The sequence below is a fragment of the Haemaphysalis longicornis genome, unplaced genomic scaffold (assembly GCF_048455015.1).
Source record: "Haemaphysalis longicornis isolate Haplotype H1 unplaced genomic scaffold, Haemaphysalis longicornis Haplotype H1 scaffold_8, whole genome shotgun sequence".
Taxonomy (NCBI): domain Eukaryota; kingdom Metazoa; phylum Arthropoda; class Arachnida; order Ixodida; family Ixodidae; genus Haemaphysalis; species Haemaphysalis longicornis.
Window position 1 is genome coordinate 882,170 of NW_027526445.1, and position 22,850 is coordinate 905,019.

Below are 22,850 nucleotides of genomic sequence, written 5' to 3' on the forward strand. Positions count from 1 at the left end.
CATGTTGCACGTTGTTGTTGATACGTGCAGAGACAGACTGGTTTCGAAAGCTAATTCAGGAATACGAGAAAAGGCACACACGTGGCGGAAGTTTTTTAAAAAGATTCTTCTGACCTTCAATTCCCATATGCGTGTGCTTGTTCCTGAGAGCAGGGTCAGTTGTCGGCTACGTGTGTCTGTTTTCAACCCCCATTCTGCATTCCTTGCCGCAGGCTGTGGCACATAAAGAGAGCAAACAGAAACGAGGGCGCCAGATAAAAAACAAGGACTCAGGCTAGAAACGTTTCGAACAAAACCGAATAAGACATCTGGCGCACTTTTTTTGGAAACTCGAGGCATGATCTCAGTCATGCCATGTATCCTCTGGTGCAGCTAGAACCGTTGCCGAAAATAAGCACAAAAACTCGCACGTGTGCGGGCTGTTATTAGCCTGTTCCTTTAAATTCCCATGAAATGGCTCACATTCGGCATTTGTAGACCTCATGTTAACCACGAATTTCTCCGCATAGCATACGCGGTAGGAATTTTGAACTTCGCAGGTATGTCTTTCAGGCCACATTTTACAGCAATATTTGACAGTTGTCATGGGCAGCCTGTTGTTGAAGATTCTGTACAAATTGTTTTTCCAACCATAATCGACACTATACCATTACTTGGCTCTTTTGGTATTTCTTATTGCGGTGAACACAGTAAAAACTTCTTCATTATCGATCGCGCCAAGCTTTTGAGGTCACCAGGAGTTCTGAGGCGGAGAGTATACTAGGAATAATCTTACGTTTAGGCAGTAGCTGCAACCCACCGGCTTCACGCCACGTAAGCGTCACGTTGGATCTTGGGGGCTATGGGAGAGCGAGAAGGGGCGCGGCCTTTGTGCGGAAGCACTGAATAGTTTTAGATTGATTTTCTTGTTCGTGACGCTAAAACCATTTCTTAAGTAATTTACCTAGGCCTATCGGTCAAAACGATTGAAAGATTACATGATGCTTTTATTCCCCGCCGGCATCAAGGTGGCAGGCAGTATTTCAGACTGCTAAGCAATCATTATAATCAGTGTACACTCGGTAATCTTCGTAATGATGGACATTTCTAAAAGCACTCCTAAAAGTTCATGTTACCTTACCATCTAATATGCTTAGGTTCGTACCTAGATGCCATACTGTTAAGTTTTTAATGGCAATATACTTTAGAGTAACCCACCAAATCATATTTATTATTCCGTTGTAGCAGTACGTAGTGTGTTCCCTATACGGAACTTCAACATATATTTATTTAAGCAAAACAAACTAAGATGCATTTCAGAACTGTGGTGAAGTTTACCATTTTCAGTAGCGTAAATGTTTTGAGAAGACAACTCAGCGGACGCTACATTCATGTTTGAGGGTAAGGTGACGTAAAACATTGAGAGCACCTAGAACTGCTAGGTTGTCTATTTGTTGGCAGTAAGGCAAATAGGCCATTCTAAAATGAGTACTGACGATTTTTCGCGCATTGTCATTGGGAATAGGTTTTATTCATAGTTGACCCTTGCACAGGCTGCTGTTGTAGGAAGTTTGAACTGAAGTGTTATTCCTTTACATCAGCGTTTCTTTAAATGAAAAAAAATGTAATAACGCGACCTCATTGTGTGTACGTAATTCCTGCTTACGCATATTTGTTCCTCGCAGTGTCTTGAGATGCTGTCCAAGAAGAGTTTTAACCGACTTCTCATCGGAGCTCTGACAGCAGTTGCTCTAGGAGTTGGCGTTTGCAGAGCACAGGATTGCCAAGCAAACCCAGATGACTGTGATGCTGCTAAAGTGAGTTTATTGCGTAAGGCCTAGGAACGCACAGGCCTTATCAAGCAAATAGTTGGAGGGCACTACCAGATAGTTGCTGTTATTTGATTTGAAATGAAAAAAAAAACAATAGACTTTTTTTGAGACTGCCAGAAGTTGAGAAGTTTTGCATCACAAAGTAAAGGACTCCGATGGTATTATGACCGCACGGCCGTGAAAGCGCAGTCTTCGACACACGCGTGATTCTTTCCGCGTGAGCTTTCGGTGAAAGTTTTTGCGAAACGTTTGGCTAACGTGCTTAACATAAAAATCGAGGCATGTAGCCCACTGCGGTAGCGCAACGTAATTGTATACATTCTAGTGTTAAGACGACAATGACGCTATGAACCATGCATCCAATAGTCTGCTACGAAAATGAAGCGCTTGAGCAGACGCTTCTGAGTCCTCAATTGTGACTAGTTGGGTGGTAGTTAAAGTAGAGGTTCCCGTCCTGTGGCAGCGAATGGGGGGCCACTCTTGACGCGTTTGTTCGTGCTTCTCGCTTCTACTCAGAAAAACCCTCGAAACTGCGTCAGAACGGTGTCACATTCTTTCGGTGTTTTGCGGCCCTTAGTTCGCGTATAGCGTTCCACAATCATTCGTGTAATGCAGTGCTAGCCTGACATCTTCCAAGTGCGACAGCTCCGTGCAGCGTCCGCGCACTTATGATGATGTTTGTGTAAATTGGCTTGGGGGAACAGATAATTTTGTTGCGGTTTTCCGCGGGAGTCATAAACCTAGAGGGACGTAGCGACAGAATTGGGTTGAGGAGTTGAATTACTGCGGAACTATCCGCCCACCCCAAGGCCTTCTTATCCCGCAGTTCCTGCAACCACTCTTCCCCTACATTCACCCGCTGTCTATTGGATATAATAATATAAAAAAAGGCGATTCTTTGACTTCTTCAACGAAAGGGTAACATCACCATAAAACCGGTATAGGGGAACAATACTTTGCATTGTCACGGAAAGACATGCCCAAAAACCGAAGTAACAGTTGTGCATTACTGGGGGCAGTTAGGTTTAAGTCTCTTCAAGATTATGGTTGCTGTGCTTTCCTGGCACCAAACTCTTTTTTAACTTCAAGCCACACCCGGCCTTGAGGTAATCATGGTGGAAGAGAATAATTCGGCCGCAATTATGAAGTTTTCTTTTTTGTACATATCGGGGATCTTCAGCAGTAGGCTAGGATTGGTTTCACGCTTTCTCTGTGCCGCTTTCAGGAAAGCACTGCGTCACCAAGATGAAGCGGACGAGTTCCGAACTCTGTGCGCTGACAACTCCAACGTTTTTACTGCTTAGGTTACGAATCCATTGTCCTAATGCTGGTGTCAAACAGGTTGCGCAGTCTTAATGTTAAAACATTGCTGACATGATGTTTGAAAACTGAAGTAATATGATAAAGGCTTTCCTTGCATATGATGAAATCTCCCAGCTAGTATCAACCGTAACCATTCAGTTTAGCGTATTTCAAATTCATTTTGATCATTGCGTGCACGAGAAAGCTCTGTACCGAAAGCTTTTCATAATCAGCATCGGATTGACGCCATCTGCTCCTCTTCGCCCAAACCTGCCGACGTGAGGGCTTCCGTGACGTGCCAACGAGCTGGCGGCGGTTGGCGGGTGCTGGTCGCCGTGTGTATCCCGTCAAGATTTTGGGGCTGACATCATGCTGCTCGGCGCGTGGATATGGTGGACACCACTGCCGGTCTGGTGGCGTCAGCGAGCGATCGCGCGCGCGGGTCCGCACCGCTACTTGTGTGACGAGAACGCTGAAGTAACGAGCTCGCTCCTGTAATGGCTGTAGCATCCGGGTTCGTTTTGTGCAAACCGAAACTGACAGGGATAAACGAGGCTGTAAATATTTTTACGCTGATATCGACAGTATAATGTGTCATTGTATGATTAGTGGGTTGGTAGGCACCGGTGAGAATGGTCCTTGTTCCGTTCCTCTGTGAGAGCGTGGTCAGCTGCATGCCCATGCAAGCAACGCCCGAATTGGTCTTGTGCAGCATGGTGCAGCGAACTGCTCTTAGTCTCAGCCACGTTCTAGGCCCCTGAGCTTCTTATGTCGTTCTTTTTTCTTTTGTTCTTACTGACTTTTCTTGGCTCTATTTAGCGCTATCGATCGAATGAGAAGCAGAGGGATTATTCTTGTGATGATGAAGAAGAATATGATGGTGGTGATGATTATGATGATGATTCGATTTTTAAGGCGCAAGGCCGACTGTAGGCAAAGAGCTACAAAAATAGTTATTTCACGAGAGTGGTCTCAGAGGTATTACTGTAAAATATACGAAAAAAAACACATCAAAATGAAAGAAAAGGCAATGAAGATGCCTGATGTAAGTGCAGTGTTGTCAATATTTCCTGTGAAATGTGAGGTGAAATTTTTTAACATGCGTAACAAACTGGAACGTGCGCTTATAAAAATTGTGGGGTCGTCATGGGGAACGATTACTCTACTTTCTCTTCCATGCACAAATTTGTTAGGTGTAGAACTCTTCATTCCTTTTCATTGAGATTAACATACTTTGATTTAGGAATTGTAGATTGTTTTCAGAACCATGTTCTATATTTTTAGTATCTTAGAACATCTCACCCCGAAATGAGTGCGTCCAGAATTATGGCATCATGCTCGAAAGTAATCGAGTGATTCTTTTGGCCCGACGAGCGCGTGTAAACATTGTACTACAATACTGGGCGACATCGAAATGTCCTTTAGATGAACCGCACTGTCTTTTCATTTCTCGAGGGAGTCATTAACTGCACTTGGGTGTGGTTACTCGAGGCAGTCATTCAGGGTGGTGGCTGCGAGAGTTGTCTCTTGGAACTGTCAGAGCGGCTGTGGCAATGTCCTGATGAGTGGAGAGCAAAGCAGGCGGCGCAAGGCAAGATCCCGTATGGGCGAGCCTCTGTCCTGGAGTGGCGTCCACTGTCTGAGTAAGGGTCTCCGCTCATTTTTCAGGGTTTTGCTGCACCAAACAAATTATAGTAACCCAACTAAATATGGAAGCTGTCAAAGTGGCAAGCATTGATTCGCCAGAGAGGCTGTTGAACCCTCTTTTAAATAGTTTCATTATCCGACTGGCGTTGATAAAAAAAAAGTAGTCAAGAGTCAAGACTCAGCCCCTTAAGAGGCATCGAAAGAGGCGCTATATCGAGCTCTAGTTAATTTGGGGTAATTCATTCGTCGATTTATGTTGGTTCCTTATTTTATATTTTGTGTACTTACTTGTGACCTAGCAATGGCAGCCTCCGTGACAACTCGCAGCGCAAATATCACCTCCAACACTTGGCGAATGCGGAACGTGTGCCTTTGTGCCGTGATAGAATAGACATCACTGCAGAACTGCAGACTAGACAAAGCGGTTATGTTTTAAGTGCGAATGCACTTCTTAGTCGAGCCTATTTCGTCCGCCGCCGTCCATCCGCCCGCAGCCTAGCAACGGAGCTAGCTAGCGTGCCTAGCAACGGCGCCGGATTTCCGACGCGTGAGGGCGCTCGCGTAGCGCCTCCTCTCCCCCCTCGCCTACTCTCCAGCTCGCAACACCCTCTCTCGGCGCGCCAGCCAGGCCACTACACTATATAAAAAATAGCAGTATCCGGCGCCCGGTTCGATCCGAGGACGTTGCGGCCGCAGCGCGACGCTCTACCGACTAAGCCACGGAAACCACGCTGATTTCGGAGTTAGGAACGCTCCTTATATCTTTAACGCATTCAAACTACGTCGTCAGCAGCGTTGCGTTGGCGACTCAGCGGCGTTATAGCGGCTTGATAACTGCGTGGTGTACACGTCATACTACAAACCCGATGGAAGATATGGAAGAGAAGGCGGCGAGGCGGTGGGCTGCGGGTGCCGAGCGCAAGCGCCGCAAGCGGGCCGACAACCGTGCATTCGCACTTTCACATTCTCCCCCTCGGGGAAATGCGGGGGACTTTTTTTGAATCCTCTGTTTGGGTACGTGACGCCGTGGCTACAGTTGCTGGGTGCGGTGACCACTCAGTAGCTGCGACCACAAACGGGGGCCCTATGGTGCGCCGCATTTGTTACGTAGCCGAATTAGACGTCAGAGAGTCATTACCGTGCATAACACGATACAGGTAGGATCGTTGTATTATTTAGGGCTGCGGTTTGTACTGATGAATGCCGTGAATGCTATGCTAGCCTTTAGTCACCCCTCCTTACAGCCTCATCAGCCCTACAAAGTTCCAAAATAGCAAAGATAGCTCTCTAAATTAAATAACAGATATCGAGTATTTGATATGTCTGGTATCTGCATATCTGATATCGGTAGCAATAATTTTCAAGCCTATTTTTATACTTGTATTGCTGGCGTGCTAAGGCTATCCACCCGTCTCACACTTTCTTCCCGCTAGCGGTGGGCTGTCTCGGGACGTCTTAACACAAAGCTATGCGTTACGAATATTTTTGTGTGGGCTTGCAGGTTCATGCTGAATGAAGGAGTGAAGGAAGGAAAACTAACTAACGAGGGCGACCAAGCAAATATCAGAATGAAAATACGCGAGCCTTAATGTAGGAAATTTTAACGCAAAAGCCGTAAACACCCATCCTGGAAAAAACTCTCGTTGTTGTCCAGAAAATGGGCGCAGCGGCGGCGAGTAAACAAAAACACGTGCGATCCCATGGGAGTTGAACCTAGGTGTGCACAGTACCAGGCGATGTATCTACCAACCACGTTATTTTCGCTTTTTCAATAATTGGTCTGTGTTATTTCTGCACTTGGGAAGCGAGAACAAAATTTCTCATTATTGTTCATTTCTTCTTGCCACATACCTCCTGGGGGATTGGCAAGGAACCTCGATCTTTGAAGGAAGATTTGCCCGCTTCTCAGAATTCACATAACAGTGAATGGAAACGTAATAGTTGTGAGATGGTGCGTACCGCATGACACCTCAACGGGATGGCACGTGAGTAGTGCAGGTGCACATTTGCCGAACAGAATACTGATACTCGGGAAGCTGTGGTTTCTGCTACGATGCTTGTTGACGTAAATGGGCCCCGAATTAGACGAGGAAACAAAAGCGTGAACGGGATGCATGCACGCTGTTGGAGAGAAGGCGGGTCAAATAATTTGCGCTTGAAGGAGAAGAAACGAAAGCAAAGAAAGCAATGCAAATTCTATGTTGAAGCAAAGTAGTTGTTGATAAGTTGTGTTTTATCAAGCACAGAAAAGTATCATTAGAAGGCGTTGCCTTGCCTTCTCACTTTCGGCGCCACAGTTCCTCTCATAATTCTTCAGTTGACTCTCATAAACAGTAACCCTCGACTTCTCCTACAAATCGAGTATCAATAAATACGTGTAAATTTATAGGAAACCGAATAGAAACCAAGCCACAAACATGCCGGCCGGAAAGTGTAATCTTTCTTGGCTTGCCAGGTACATAGTTGCAACTGCTTACCGCCGGGATTGTCCGCCGCGACACTGCGTGAGGAGCGCTGTGCACGACATTTTGTCTCCATGTAGATTGGCTAATACCATTGGGAAAATTTATTTTAATTATATGTTAAAAAAATTGCGGTGTTGTGAGATTAGTAAATTAAAAGAAAGAAAAGAAAATATTTTCGATAGGATAGTCTTCAATGAGCTACACAAACGCAAAAATGTCGGTTTACCAGTCACTTGATTTAACAGTCAAAAAGAGTTCACAAAATGCTCTAACAGGGAAAAAATAGAAACAATGCCGTTCCCAACTTCTAAATGGCTGACATAATTGATATACGTCGACATTACTCTCCGCACAAGGAATTTTAAACATGTCTGAAGGAAAATATTATACTAAAACCGCAATTACCAGCCTATTACTTTTAAAAACACATCCTTAACTCGTTTTTACGACAACAAAAAAACAGCAACGGGTTAAGAAATTTGGCTGCAATCCACGCTGTGAAGGTGGTTGGACTTCGAAGCTGTAAACGCCATCCGCAATCATTACCCATGCGACGTCACTTGAATTCAGTAATTTCTTTCATTTAGTATGGCGTTCCTGCTGACGCGGACACGAATTTTTTTCTGTTAGAGGTATAGTGCTTCGCAGTAAAAACGGGGATGACAGATGGCGAGATAAAGACAAAGTAAAACGAGGGATATGGACTTGATAGCTAAAGGTCGAACAACAGAAACAGCAGCAGGGGGCCCGTGAATGAGAAGTAAACCGGAAATTAAAATTGTTGAAGATGGGGAGTGTAAAAGAAGTGTTACGTGGCAGGAGTGGCCGAAAAACAGTTTTGATGACATTTTAGGTGATGCAAGCTGTTAATCCGCGAATTCATCAGGTTGGAATCTCTTCGAACATAGGTCACTGTGATTGAGTGCTCGGACATGTCGGGAGTCGCGCTGCGAGTACTACGGTTTGTAGGTCTCGAAATTTCGCAAACAAAGTGATCTTTTTTTTCTAAATTACATAGTTCAATCTAATATTGTCTTTTTGTTCTTCTATTACATATTTTAAGGATGGTGGCCTCCAGGAAGGCAGAACATGCATATATCAAAAGACGTGCTCGCAATCGCAGATGGTATATTCAATTTATTCAAGATGGTGGGCCACTTTGGTTCTTCAATTACCCAGGGAAGGGTGCGGAGCTGGGTACAATTTTTCTTCAGTCTCAGGCCGAGGGCGAAATTCATTAACGACGATGAAGGGCTATTTAAATTGGTTCGTTCAACACTGTACACGAATGTAATACGAAAATCTAAGCAACAAGGGGAATGACGATGACTGTTACTGCTGCGGATAGTTCACTTTTTGCAGATAGATAGGGTAACATAATATTTAGGTTTTGGTTTTGAAATATTTCCACCGAATAGTGGTGATGCTATTTTCCAGTATTCAGAGACCATTGGGATGGTTGGCTTCTAGATTCTAGTACAGCTTTCTGCGCAACTAGAAACAGCAACGGCCGTGGCCTAACTGCTTGTGTTCGCGCACTAAAAATACAAGTAAAGACAATTGTGGAAGCTGTGATTTGGACTTGCTAGTTACTTGTTTAACATCTCTTCAGACGTAGAAAACGTCGCAATAAGGAATATTATTCTGTCCGTATACCCCTACCACCGCTTCGAGCAACCAAGTTGGCAATATTAACATGGATTTTTCAAGAATGCAGCGGAAACATCTACATTTTAAGAAAAGAAAACATTACCGCAGAGCTGTACTAGAGGATAGGAAATCCTTCCTGGATAATAACTCACATAATAGAGGATAGGAAATCTTTCCTGTGCAATAACAAACAGTAGTCCAAAAATAATGCAATACCTTTTCGCCGCCCGTGCCAACAAAATGTATGATTTTTCGAATGCCCTGCAGGTGATCAACTGAAAAATAAGATTATCTTACAGAGCGTCTCATAGAAACGTTCTGAAAATGAACAGTGCACCATATACTAGTTGATACTGGCGGATGAGTCAGTGGCCGAAAAGGCTGCCACATGTAGTCGGGACGAAAACGCTCAACAAAACACAAGGTGCGCTGTTACGTTGGTATCAATGCTAACCATTCGTTGCCGTGTACCCCCACAGGCAGGAGCGTGTCACGGCCTGCATTTCCCCTAAAAAGTCGATTTGGCGGATGTTCCACGTGTCGGACGGACTTGAAAAACCAAAAAATAATAACAAATGAAAAAATAGCAAAAATTGGCGAACACGCTGCATTGTATGCAGAAATGCAGATTTGGCTGAAGTGGCACTGTTAATCGTTTCAATAGCGTAAACAAACAATATTGCTCCAACTGTTTCTCTAAAAACAAACCAAATAGAAAAATAGAAAAGTAGTACCAAAAATTGTAACTCCCGGAATTTTGACAAAAATGCACATTAGGGGGAAGTGAGAACTTTAGTCATTATAAAAGCGCTTTATGTGGGCTTAACTGATGTCACAGGATATTGCAAACCAAAAATAAAAAAAATTGAAAAGTAATCGTGGGAATGGCGAACCGTGTAAAGCCTTGCATTTCGAGAAGAATGCAGATTAGACGAAAATATCACGTGTATTCGTTAATATAGGGTAAAAAAAGATATCTAGTCGGACAGAGGTTTGAAAAACCAAAAGTTTTCGTTGTAATGAACGCACAACCTACACAGGCGGCACAAAAGTGCTGCACGTTAGTAGACAATTCTCCGTATCAGTGCAGGTTTTTTTGCAGACAACAAAATGGTTGAATCAATAGCAAGGATAAACACATTCTGTGAAAAGTTTAAGACACCACATAAGTGTCACTATTATTTTCCTGCGATTGATAGTAATTCAGCTTCACCGACTTGAGTGCACTTATTGCTTTTCGTGACTAACTTAGTGCACGTTTTAATTCCTTTGTTCACATTCCGCCTCGCGTTTCCTTCTAAAGGGCAGCAATACGGCCACCTTGTTTAGTAGTTAGGATAAGCATGCTTCGTAGAACTAAATATATCGAACAGTAGATATATGCCGAACGTCTGTGCCACCAAAGCGCATCATCTTTCGAATATTCATTCCCGCGCACCTATCTGTTACAGGTCGATTAGACTGATTGTAGGGTTTAATGCGCCGACGCAAGACAGGCGATGAGGCGCGCCGTAGTGGAGGGCTCGGCATTAATTTCGACCACCTGGGGTTTTTAACGTATCTGTTTCAGAAAGTCCTTCGGTAACTTTGTCGGTTTTGTCTCAGTATGACCAGCCAGAAACAAGCCAGGAAAAAATTAAAGGATAAAATAAAATAAAAAAAAATAATAAAAATAAATTCTTTTGCAATGAAAGGGGCAGCATGCAATCTTAGTGCCCGACACCTTTCCTTGTTTATCATTTTCTTTGTTAACGATGGCCATTTTTTGATGGTATTTCTCCCGAAGCAAATGTCTTGAAGGAGCCATCTTGTCGGCAATCAATGCCGGTGTTTTGGAAAAGAAACTGTTGTCGAATACGTTAGTGCCAAATACACCAGCAGTCGTAAGCGAGTAATTGACGCTAAATTGAAGCAAATAAATTATGCTGGAGCTTGTATCCGGTAGGGATGGATGAAAACAGGGTGCTAACTAAGCAAAGATTCTAACAACCGTTGCGTTGCCCAACCTATGCCGGCCTTTCATTTTTGCTTAATCAGGGCCAATTTATTCGTAATAGAAAGCCAAAAAGATGGCGCAATTAGGGATTGGATAAAACCACCTTCCTTGTGGCAATTTTTTGCAGCTGCTGGTGGACTACAACCTTACTAATGTACGAGTGTCTTCGTCACCAAGTCCAGAGAAGATCTGCGAGCAGTACGTGAAAACGTCGCTCTCTGAAGATGGCCACACGGCTGAGTTCAACTACACATACCGATATCCTGGCGCAGACGACAGCCCGTAAGTGCAGAAATGGTACCGGGGACGGATGGCCAGACTGATGGTAAACTATTCTCTGGTGCACCTCGACGACGCAACCAATGAAACAGTAGGGCTAACTCCTCAATACGCTGCTTGAAAGCATCCCCTAGTAATAATAAGTCATTTGTTATACGTTCGTATGGTCGAAATCAAAGAAATGTTTGGGCTGAGGGAAGCCTTCTTGTAAGTGGGTTGGAAATTAATAGCGCGTGCTAAGCCACCGTTTCTTTATTGTGTACGCTGTTGAAAACATAAACGAGATGGTTAGATGGTTGCATTTGCAAGGTAAAAAAACCGATGAGCGTTGCATTGCACGCAGGAGTGGGTGGAGGCTTGCATGGGCAACGGATAGGATTGAGGTAGAACCAAGGATACCGTTATAGATAAGGTAAGAAACAGTGTAAAGATGCCATTTTCAAAAGCGAAATCTTTCATTTTTGACGACAAAAAAATTGTTGTTAGCTGGATATCATGCGATAATTTTGCACAAACAGATCCAGTTGCGCGTCATGATGCACCAATTTCTAGCCGCATATAAGTGTTGGTATCCTGCAAGTTAAATATATCCTAAAAAGGTTTGATCGCTCTGGGTAATTGCCCCCAAATCATTCGTTGCGCTTTCTTTCCTGCACACCATTCTGACGATAGCGGGACTGATTGTCAAAAAGTGGTGCCGGTGGTCAACGAAAGAATGGGAGGGAAGCCGTCGGCGGTTGCACTTTTTATCGTTGTTCTCTTTGAATACCCCGGTTTATAGAGAGTAACACTCAGTAAGCCATAGTTATTGTTCACGTTAGGGGAATGGGTTTTTTGGAGATAAAACAATTCATACATAGAAATGTTTTCATCTGCGTATAACAGCTATATCTTAGCGAACGCGGTAAACTTAGAATACGGCGACTGATAAACGCAAACAATATGAAAATGAATAACGTCTTGGAATAAAGAATTTGAGTTATTGTTTATATGGTAAGCTAGCGCATGGATAGAAAACCGTTAGTGAAGCTTTAATGTTGAAGCCACCACTGATGGCTCAGAACCGTGATGAACATATTTAGAAAAAAATGCTGGTTTCTTGGGAAGCGCAGTCAATAAAGGCATTTCTGTCCCAAAAGCAGGCAATAATATAAAACGTTCACATTTTTTTCTAGCATGTTTGACAACCAAACAATCACGGCTTCCGGCAATACAGTGCTTCAGGGTACCTTCGGCAGTGGTGAGTGTCAAAGACCGTAAATGTAAATTGTGCTGACATTTTGTAATACTACCTGATCCGTTCAACAAACCGAGTTAGGGCAAAGGTCATCCAAAACAACAGTTCGCACATCAATTGCCTGTGTCTGAAGAGTTTTAATGGAAGGCGAGAACATATATGTGATCGGTGTACTAAATTTAGGTTTAACAATTGCGTAGGGACCTTTCGGCACGAGCGACATCAAGCTGGAAGAACGAATGTTTGTTCTTTGGACAAGCCGGTTAATCATGGTAGGAGTATTCCTGGAAATGTTTGTTATGGAGACGCAGTATTTGGAGCTTTGTTTTTGTGGTATTTGTATTCGTGTCAAATGTGTTTGTGGTATTTCTATCCGTCGTATTTGTAACTTGAAGACGTGGTATTTACATCCTAAGAAACAACAGCTGAATAAAGATGATGCTGGCACAAACTAGATAACTGTAGCCTTAAAGGTATACCACTTCCAGAAAATGCCTTGTTTCAAGCGAAGCAGCGATTATACGAAGCCTGTGAAGGAATATGGGAAACTAAACTATATTAACAGTGATAATGTTTTGTTGGACACAAAAAAATATTTTCAAGGAAAAATTTTTTGCTGTAATAAAAATACACTGCAATGCACTTGGAGGACACCTGAAAAAATTATTGGCGTACCCGTGGAGGCATCCACTTTTTGCCTGCATGCCATCAGAATGCCCAGCAGAAATATTTGTGACGCGGGTTCCTGCTATATTGCACAGGCCAACAACTGAGGACTTCCTACTGAAGATATAAATTATAGATTCTTTTGATTGAAATTCATGATTCAAATTGTTTTTAGTGCAAGGATGATGACTCTTTCATCCGCCGAAAGTTTCGAATGACTACAGTAGTCTTCCCTGAATTAGATAAATAGAAAATTTTGGTGTGTCTCTTTATCTTTTTGTATATCGGTCTAGGGGTTCCTTAATTCAGTCGTCCATAGAAAAGTTACAATACGTTTTTCAATGAGAAGTTTATATAAACAAGTTTTCGAAAAAACTAAATCTGTAAACTCTGTGCTTACTTGTCAACATTGTTCAGCTAAAATGGAACTTCATGCACATCTTAGAGAGAGCAGGGATACGCGTAATGCTTGCAGGTTTTTTTAAATACCTGTGTGCCGCGATCCAGTGAAAAAATAGACCTTGGAAACACTTTCTTGGCCAAAAATACACGAAACACTCGCAGCCAACCATAAACGTTGTGTTGGTATTTGAAGAAGTCTAACACTAACGAAATAATTCAGTAGATGCTGCTGGAGTAGTGGAATGCGAAATAATTGAATTACGTGAGCAGAATCCACTGTGTTTATGGTAGGATGAAGAAGACGGGAGGGGGAGAGCACGAAAGGTGGTGGGGCAGAGAAGAATGGCGTTTACGTTGCAGGGGTGGCAGAAGCCTATTATCTTTCGACCGCAATTACAATTACGGCTGAGTGAGCAGGTAGCCGGTCACTTTTTCGTGGCTGGATTGCTCCCAACAAAATTCAGGTATCCGGATCTCTCGTCTATGATTTCCACTTCGGGTTGTTTTTAAATGCGGCCTTGTCATCGGAGTTTACGGCAGCTTACCATGCAGAGTTTGGCTACATACTTCATGCCTGAAAGTCAAATTTATAAGGTTTTTCATGATTGCTGATGCCCTGCTCAAAATAAAAAGATCCCGTTCCTCCAAACCACCGTTCAGCATACAGCGTGATGTATTCACCAGGTATACCAACATCCGGGCGCATGATGCCTCCATTGAAAACGGTCATACTTGTAACGACTAAAATGGTAACGTCCCCGCCCCTCTGCACTTAGCCGAGGCAGCACACTCTGTCTACAACAAGTCACCTAATCGGCTCTGCCTGTGTTAAGGCTTTACCGGCTCTTCCTCCGAGCTACCGATGTCAATGTGATGAAGTAAACAATACTGGTAACGGAGATAGCGTTCCAAACCATGGAGAAACTAAAGTACACCGTTCTCGGCACTCCCCTTAACAGAGACCATGCTCCGTGTGATGCAAAGTGCTTTGTGGTTGATGCCGCAAACATCACAGGCCGGCGAAAACCGCCATCTCTGTCTCAAAGCGGCGGGCCAAACATCAAGCACGCTCATAGTATGTGTCGCCACTTTAAGCCTGCCCAACAAGCAGCCAGCCATGTACCGTACAAACCAGCGGTTCTCATCACTGCAACATGCAACGACCCTGCTGTGTACTATAGCAAGGACACGGGTATCCCGGGTAACGTGTTGAACACCCCATGGAACTACGTTGCAGAGGAGCTAGGTGTCTGTACCTGCGCAACAAGAATTAGCACATACGTTTTTGGCATGGCCAATTCCGACTGAAACTCCTGTGAGTCGTCAGGGATGCTGTGACCTATTTAATGACCGATCAAACGTGACCCTTGAACCCCTCTGAAGTATGAATATTCTCCACATACTCAATAGACTGGTTTTATTGTATCATGCTAAGAGTCATATGGTGGTCCACTGCCGCGTGCTTTCAGCGGCATGACAAATTGGTCTCGGCATCAGCATGGCGCATAGGCGGTGGCTTGGACAGCCGTTTGAGCAGCAAAAACTGGTGTTTGGTTTTGAAGCCAGTGTCAACGGCTCTAGGTTGACCTGTCGTTTAAATCCACAAAAGAAGGCGCATGGCGGAAGCCACCGTCAATGTAAAAAATGCGCGCAATAACAATTTCACCAACTTGCCCAGGTCGCCGCAGTCGTAAAGAATTCAGCATCATCCTGGCAGCCAAAACGTTGGCTGGTACAAGCGCCTTTAAAGATTCAGTGTAACCGTCATGCTGATGGTTTGTGACACCACTAACAGGGTGTTTATCACTACAGCAGCATTTTCGCAACCTCCATTCTTGGGCCCTGTCGCTCTCCTGCTGGCGCGGCACTTACGTACTCTGGTTAAAGGACAAACCCTGCAACAAGTTTCCTACCTTTTTAAAATCCTAAATGCTCGCAGAGCGTAGTCCAAACAGATGTGCAGTACTTAGAATAATGAATCACAAGGAACCTGAGACACAAAGTACCTCTGTATGACGATCTGGTAACTTGCAGAATGAGTCAAAAATATTCCTTTTCGTAGTCCTGGCTCTCCTGAAGGGCTAAAATAATGTCACTAGAAGAACGTAGAAGCTATGTTCAGGCTCCGGTCCAGTTGCAGCAATAAACACTTTCCATGGCCACTTTCGAAGAAAAGCCGCAAAAGAAAAATACCAACGGAACGCGGGTTTCCTGCAACGAGAAATCACTGAGTGTCGCTTCGTGCTCGGGATAATTATACCTTTCACAATGCTTTATGAAGCGAAAAAAAAGAGTAGTAGCACTTATTAAAAGTGTTGCAGAGTTCTTTTACGCTGCTCTTTCATCTCGATTTCACTGAGCGAGAGAGAGAGAGAGAGAGATAGAGAGAGACATAGAGAGAGAGAGAGAGAGAGAGAGAGAGAGAGAGAGAGAGAGAGAGAGAGCTTTTTATAGTGAACTGGTGAGGGGAGCCATGCTAGTGACTGGGCTTGCTACGCAAAACGGTAAACGACTACTGCATGAGTGGCGAATGTTGGACATTACCGGTACAACAGCGAGAGGGCAAACAACAAATGCTTAAAACGAGAAACAAGAAAAATGCTGCTAGCAAAGTTGGAATGCAGAAATAAATTTGAATACAAAATCGGTAATGTAAGTAAGTAAGTAAGTTTATTTGAGCACTGTAAATTACACACATTGTTAATTCTGCGCCGCTTAAGCACTAGCGTGCTTGAGTGCGGCACAGGCAGCCGGCATAGTTAACAGCAGTGCAACAAAACGCGATCACTCACGTACATAATAAAGTTCGAAACATTTGAACAAATAAATAGTTGAAAGCACAAAAAAAATTTAACATCTGCCTCAAAAACACATAAAAAAGAACGCAACACAATAGGCATTGTGTGAAAATTACCTACAGCGGTGAATAACAATACTCGAAATATCTCACAGTTGTACATAATGCAGATCAATAAACTTCTTGACAAATAAAGCACTTGTCATTGATCAATTGTAATACTTATCGTATTAACATATCATAACTAAACTCGAAAATCACATTTAGCATTTCCATACACAGTTCACATTCTTCCATCGAGACGCTTGAAAAAAAAACACATACACGCAGAAAGTACATTTCATATTGTTTCTAGGCATACATTTTTCAAGGCGCGCTTCACTCGCTTCAATGACAGAATATTAAGTGCGTCAATTGGCAGGTTATTAAAAAGGGAAGGAACATAATACACTCGGCGTCTCTTCTTAAAATCTGTGAAAATCCGTGGTACATTGTAATATTAACTTTTTCTCAAACCAAACGTACTCTTTGGTTTAACCTCTTTAAACCGATTATCGTAATAGTGGTTTACATAAATTACGTAATCGCGTAACTTTTCCACTGTAAGAAGATCTACTAGTTTCAATAGGCTTTTCTTGTCTAGATCATTTGAATTGGTACCGTAACATATAGTCTTTGCACACTTGAAGAATATTTTATTTATTTGTTTTTTGAGTGTGTCAGAACAAAACCCGTAAAGGGAAATCCCGTATCTTAAAAGCGACTCCCCCAGTGCTTGATAAACAATCTTTCTTAACTTAACACTCGTACTGCTTTTAATTTGATACAGCTGAGCGGCAACACAACGTAACTTTTTACATATGCTCTCGACATGAACGCGCCACGACAAAGTCTCATTTATTTCCAATCCAAAATAGGTTGCAGTAACACATAGCTTCATTATGTGGGTTATAACAGACCAAATAAAAATCGGTCTATAATTATCAATGCTGCCTTTCTTTCCTCTCTTGTACAGTGGCCTAATAATTGATATTTTCATTTCATTGGGTATTATACTCGTGTTGAGTATCCCGTTAATTATAGCCTGGACCACAGTTCTCAATTCCTTAAAATTTCTGAAAATATCTCTCGGCCTTATTCCATCCACACTAGCAGGTTTAAATATTGGTATATGGTTAACAATACACCAAAGATTTTTGTCATTTCTGGCAAATAAGCCGATTATGAGCATGTTGACCTACTACTTATTCCATCCGAAGATGGTACTTTCTTTGCTCCCCTAACTCCTTCAATAGCATGTATAAAGTGGGCATTGAATGTATCATTCAAAGAGCGGACGTCCCTGTTCTTAAAGTTATTAATAATGGTGTCGTCAATAGACGTTTTCTTTCGTTTTCCTATAAGCTGATTTAACATTCCCCAGGTGTTTTTCGGGCTTCTTTTATTAATGGAACATTTTTCCAAATAGTTCCGGTTTTTCGCGAGCCACAGCTTTGCTGTGACTTTATTACGAATTCTTCTGGATTCTTCCTTCAAAATTGGATTTCCGGATTCCTCCTTTCAGCATTTCCATATTTCTTCTTTTTCTTCAGAAACTTTAATTATTTATCCATCTATCCATTCGCTTTGATGCTTCTTCGTCTCAAGCCTTTCCGTTTAGAAGCCGGGGAGTAAATATTGTTCAGTTCCGTCACCAGGTTGTGATACATTTCTACGTGGTTATACTGCAATAAGGAATTCCAGTCATATTCCTTAATTAACTTGTCAACGATACAAGTTCTTATTTGAGTCATCTTCTGTTCCTCCGTTTGTTTCGTAGCTATTTTCTCAAGGAAAGCTAGAGAAATGAAGTAGTGGTCCGCAACTTTTTTTTCTATTAAACCAGACAAGCTTTGTATGGACGTTGGTATTGCAATATGATCAATGCAAGTTTGTGTAAAGGTTTCTCCTCGCCATTCTTCTCTCGTACAGTCGTCGATTACGTTACTTAATCCATATCCTGCTAACAAGGTTAAGTACGTATGAACGTATGGTTTCTCCGGAACTGCTACATCTATATTGAAATCTCCAACAAATATGAGATTCCTATTATGAAATTTGTTAATTACTTCTTTCAGTTCTAGGAGAAATGTATTGACACTATTGTTACGGGGCCTATATATGGCACAGATTACGTAACTAGCTGACTTTGTGTTTACCGAGAGTATTAACGATTGTGCAGAACTAAAGGTGTAACTTAGCAGCCCGCATATGCGGTTACATTTAATAAACATCGAAACTCCTCCACCTTTCCGTTTCTTTTAGCAGAAGTTGTACTGTATGTACCCATTCATAGTATATTGACCGCACTCCGATTCTTCGAGGTTTGTCTCGCATACTACTAATGCATCAGGAGTAACAGTCTGTCCACAAAGATATGTTCTTAGCAGGTCCCAGTGTTTCTTCACACTTCTCGTGTTTATATGTAGAAGACTAAACCCAATATCACAATCCTGATCGGTCAGTGAATCTTGAATATAACCGTCCAATTCCTCAAACGAAGGGAAAGTCTTAGACATTTTATAGCTTGTCGAGGTCCGCCTCGCTGTCCACTCGAATTACTGTTTCACCTGGGGCTTTCCTAGTTAGTACTTTGACATTCTTTGTGCAAACATACTGATACCCTTTTGCTTTGGCTATCGGCTTTGTGATCCAAAACAGTTTTTTCACTCGCTGTGTTAGATTTTCGTTGATGAAAATGGACTCCGAACTGAGAGCCAGACGTTTCTCAAGCCACTCGTCTCTACAGATCTGCGCGCAAACTTTACAATGATTGGTGGGACGTTTTCTTCTTTTCCACGTAACCTATGTACAGCCTCGATTTCCTCTTTGTCTCGAACGGGGAGTTCCAATTTTTGGGCCAGGTTTTGTACTACTTCCACCAAGTCTTCCTTCTTTGCCTCTGGTAATCCATAAATTTTCAGGTTACATCTGCGCGAATACTGCTCTGCGTTATCGACAGTCAACTGCAGGTCCTTTATTTCTTTTTCTCGATCAGTCACTTGTACTTCAAGTGAGTCGACTTTCTTTTTCAACTGTTCGATAGTTTTGCCTTGACCATCCACTTTCGTCAAGATCTCGTCGTACTTGTCTGAAAGCAGTGACATGGCCTTTTAAATTTCCTGAGTTGACTGCTGAGACATGTCAAGTTTAGCTTCAAGAGCGTCATTTTTTACGACGTGCATGTTCACGATCGAATCCACAGAGTCAATTTTGTTCTTTAAGGCAGTTACTACTTCGTCTAGCTTCTTTATCTCCCTTACAATTTCGGCGCAACATGCATTTGCCTCCGTTGGGCCTACCGCGCGCTTATCATCGCTAGTAGGCGTGGCAGATAGCGGCTGCCTTTCCTTACGCACTCGGCATGTAGCGCATTGCCAACTATCAGCTTCTTCTGAAGACATAGCCTTCATGGTTTTTTTCGTTAGTCCAGAGCACTTCCCATAATTATACCAGTTTTCACACGCTCCGCAGTTTATACCTGCATGTTCTGCAGATACAGCTTTCATGCACGCCAAACAATCCATAGACATCTTGACAGTTTGGTATTGGCAGAAATAAAATTTGAATACAAATACGGTAATGTAAACCCTGAATCTAAATTTAAAACAAACGGTGTTAAAAGAGAGTAGAACAACAACTCCCCTCTTCCCCTCCAAAAATAGGATAAACACCACAGCGCTAAACCGCCTATATTTCAAGACATGTGCACTGACTATGGTCAAGGGAGATTTTTCTAATTCAGAGTGTTGTGAGGACTGGGGCAGAACACTTGTTGTCCCAATGAACTATCAGCACTATTGGTCCAGGGCCAAAAAAATGTCAAAGTTCAAGCCTGCTTCCCCGGGGTACAGCAGACAGGGAGCTGGCGGCAGTCTTTTGCGCCGCACGAATCGAGGGCAGATGTACAACAGCTGATTTACAGTGTAAGGCACGGCGCAAGTCAGGCACAGCGGTGAATCTCCCAAAATAACTTAAAACTAAAACTTGAAATAAACTCTACAGTCAGGCGCAGTCGGTGCGGTACTCCTTTAGGCAGCGTGCAAAAATTGAAGTCACCCCAACTACCTCTATTATAATTGTAATGGACCTCGAGGTCCTCCGTCTGCCAAGCCGACGAGAGAGAGCGGAGAGCGGACGTCTGATGAGAATGAGGGCTTTAATCGAACTCGCTGCGGGTGTTGCGCGAGCGCGTGCCACCACTTCCTTCTCAGATGAACTGATGATGATGCAGCGTCGTCTGCTATAGCGCTGAAGAGGAAGTTCCAACAATCTCCCGCACCGACAGATGACGGGGGTGCGCTACAGATGAATGGTCTCTGCAGAGCGATAGAAAGCAATGGTAGATAGAAATAAGATATATTTACACTATAAATACAGAGAATCGGGGGCTAAGCAGCCATCTTGACGCCCCGCCTGGTCGTCTTTGTCTTCGTCTATGCGTCAGTTGTGCTATGTGCCTGCATCGACGAAACAGCAAGGCTATTCCCTAGGTCAAGGCTTGGTTACCACGCGGAAACGTCTTGTCGCTCGTTCGTTGGTTCGAATGCTTTTTACAAGTGTCTCATCACCAGTTCGGTCTCCGAAATTTGCTCGTCGTTGCATTTTATGATGTTTCCAATGTCTGAGCAGCAGTCAAGAGTTTTTGATTCCTCGTTCGCTTCCACGCATGATCGGAACACGATAGCGTTGACACAGTGCGTGGCATGTTGTCCTAATAGCAGCGGGCCTTGAACAGTCCAGCCTAGCAAGATTTACACTGCTGTAGGCGTCGGCGTCACTGCCCTAACGTTGCCTGTTACAAGTTCCCAGTTAGGCTCTGCCCCAATCAGGATCGATATTTTGCTTTCGCCGAATCGTTGTGCTCAGAGGGTCTGCTTGACCAAGTGCATTTCTCTCATCGTCGTGATGACTTGGTCGTCCGGTACGGGAATGGGCTCGTTGCATATTGTGTCAATTTCGAGCACCTCAATCCTGACGGGCCTCTCTGTCTTTCCGCTATCTATGGACAGACGTACTTTTCGGAAGGTTTTTGTCGCCTTTGGACCTCGGAAGGCAACCACAGTGAAGGTTTCCTCTTCTAAGAACTCGCATCCCAGTTTCTTGGACGCCTCTGTAGTGATGAATCTGCGTTGGCTTCCGCCGTTGAAAAGAATCCGGTGGCGTCCCAAGAATGCGGAGCCTGCTACTGTTGCAGTCAAAGTTTGGGGGAGGACCGTGGGTCCAGTAGAGGCCACGTTGCTGCTGCTGGGGGCGTCTGCTGTGCACGTGTTGGTTGCATGCTTTTGAGCACACTTGCGGCAGCGCAGTCGACCTCGGCAGTCCTTGCACAAGTGGCCTTTTTTCAGACATCAGAAGCATCGTCCTTGCCTGGTGAACAGCTGCTTCTTCCGTTTTAGGCTCCATTCGTCGCTGTCCCAAACCTCAGAATGATGCTTCACGGACTGGCAGAACAAGCACCGTTGAAGGTTGTTCGCCGAGCTTTGCAGAGCCGATACGGTTTGTAAGTTTCAGGGCCTCTGTTGTCTAGGTGGCTGTTGTGGTGCCACGGCGACGTCCAGTGTTGTCACAGCTATTTGACGCTGCACAGCTTCTTGACACCGAACTTGATGGTCGAAAAATTCGAGAAGCTGCTGGAATTCTTGTTCGGCTTGTGCCGTGTCGTTCTGTTTGTAACTACGGCTTGCGTCGAGCTGGATGTCGTTGAAGTAGACGTCGGTAACTTGAAGAGTTCGTGGCACTTCAAGACCATGTCGTGCGGTAGGGTTCTAAAGACAACCTCCCGTAGCATCAATCAGTAATTAGCGGGACTGGTGCCAAGGGCCGTCAGACTTCGTACATGCACCTGTATCTGATCGTTGAGACGTCAAAGCTGCTGTGTGTTGCTAGACGACGAAACCGGTTTCATGCCCAGAAGGCTTCTGAGATGATCCTGGACGATAATTCTTTCGTCTCCGAAGCGCTTCTTCAGGATGTCAACTGCGTCCTTGTAGCACTCCTCGCTGGCCTGAAGCCCAGAGATGGCTGACGCGGCTGCTCCAGTCGCGAGGGAGTTCAAATAGTTGATTTTGTCCGCACTGCTCAGTTCGCTGTTGTTTTGCACAGCCAATGAAAACTGCATCCTGAAACGCTGCCAGGTTTTCCGGTTCCCGTCAAACTTGATTAAGTCAAACTGACGCAGCTTAGACTTGCTGGTGGCCGGAGTCGGGCAGCTCATCGGTCGTGTGGGTAGTCTGGATGCAAGGGCGTTCTGCAGCTCGAAACGCAGGGTTGCTGTAGTGTTCACGACCTTATCGCCGTATTTCCCAGTGTCCAACGTCTCATTATCCAACAGAGCGTCTGGCGTCCCGTCAAAAATTCCGTCGTCGAGCTTCCTTATCTGCTAGTGGACCGCTTCGATTCGTCTAAGCAGAACGCTCACCTCGGACGCCGCAAGTCCAGGTTGCCCTCGAAACGCTGCTTCCGCTTCGATAATTGCACCGTCCAACTGAGAGCGGAGGCTCGAGCGACGTCGGGGTAGCCGTTCCATGGCGGTCAGCTGGCGGCCGGGGATTCTGGG

The 22,850-nt window shown here is 44.0% G+C and overlaps 1 protein-coding gene across 2 annotated transcripts in view; it reads left to right on the forward strand.

The window, feature by feature from the left end:
- Positions 1 to 342: 342 nt before the first annotated feature.
- LOC144148983 (uncharacterized) overlaps positions 343 to 22,850 on the forward strand; it is a 29,556-nt gene continuing 7,048 nt past the window's right edge. Inside the window, exons 1-4 of one of the 2 annotated variants that reach the window (XM_077680504.1) lie at positions 343 to 539; positions 1,674 to 1,796; positions 10,999 to 11,153; positions 12,326 to 12,390. In XM_077680504.1, the coding sequence (XP_077536630.1) occupies positions 1,674 to 1,796; positions 10,999 to 11,153; positions 12,326 to 12,390 (343 nt within the window). In that variant the 5' untranslated portion in view covers positions 343 to 539. Of the gene's footprint in view, positions 540 to 1,664; positions 1,797 to 10,998; positions 11,154 to 12,325; positions 12,391 to 22,850 lie in introns of both variants that reach the window. The other variant, XM_077680503.1, reaches the window with a different exon arrangement.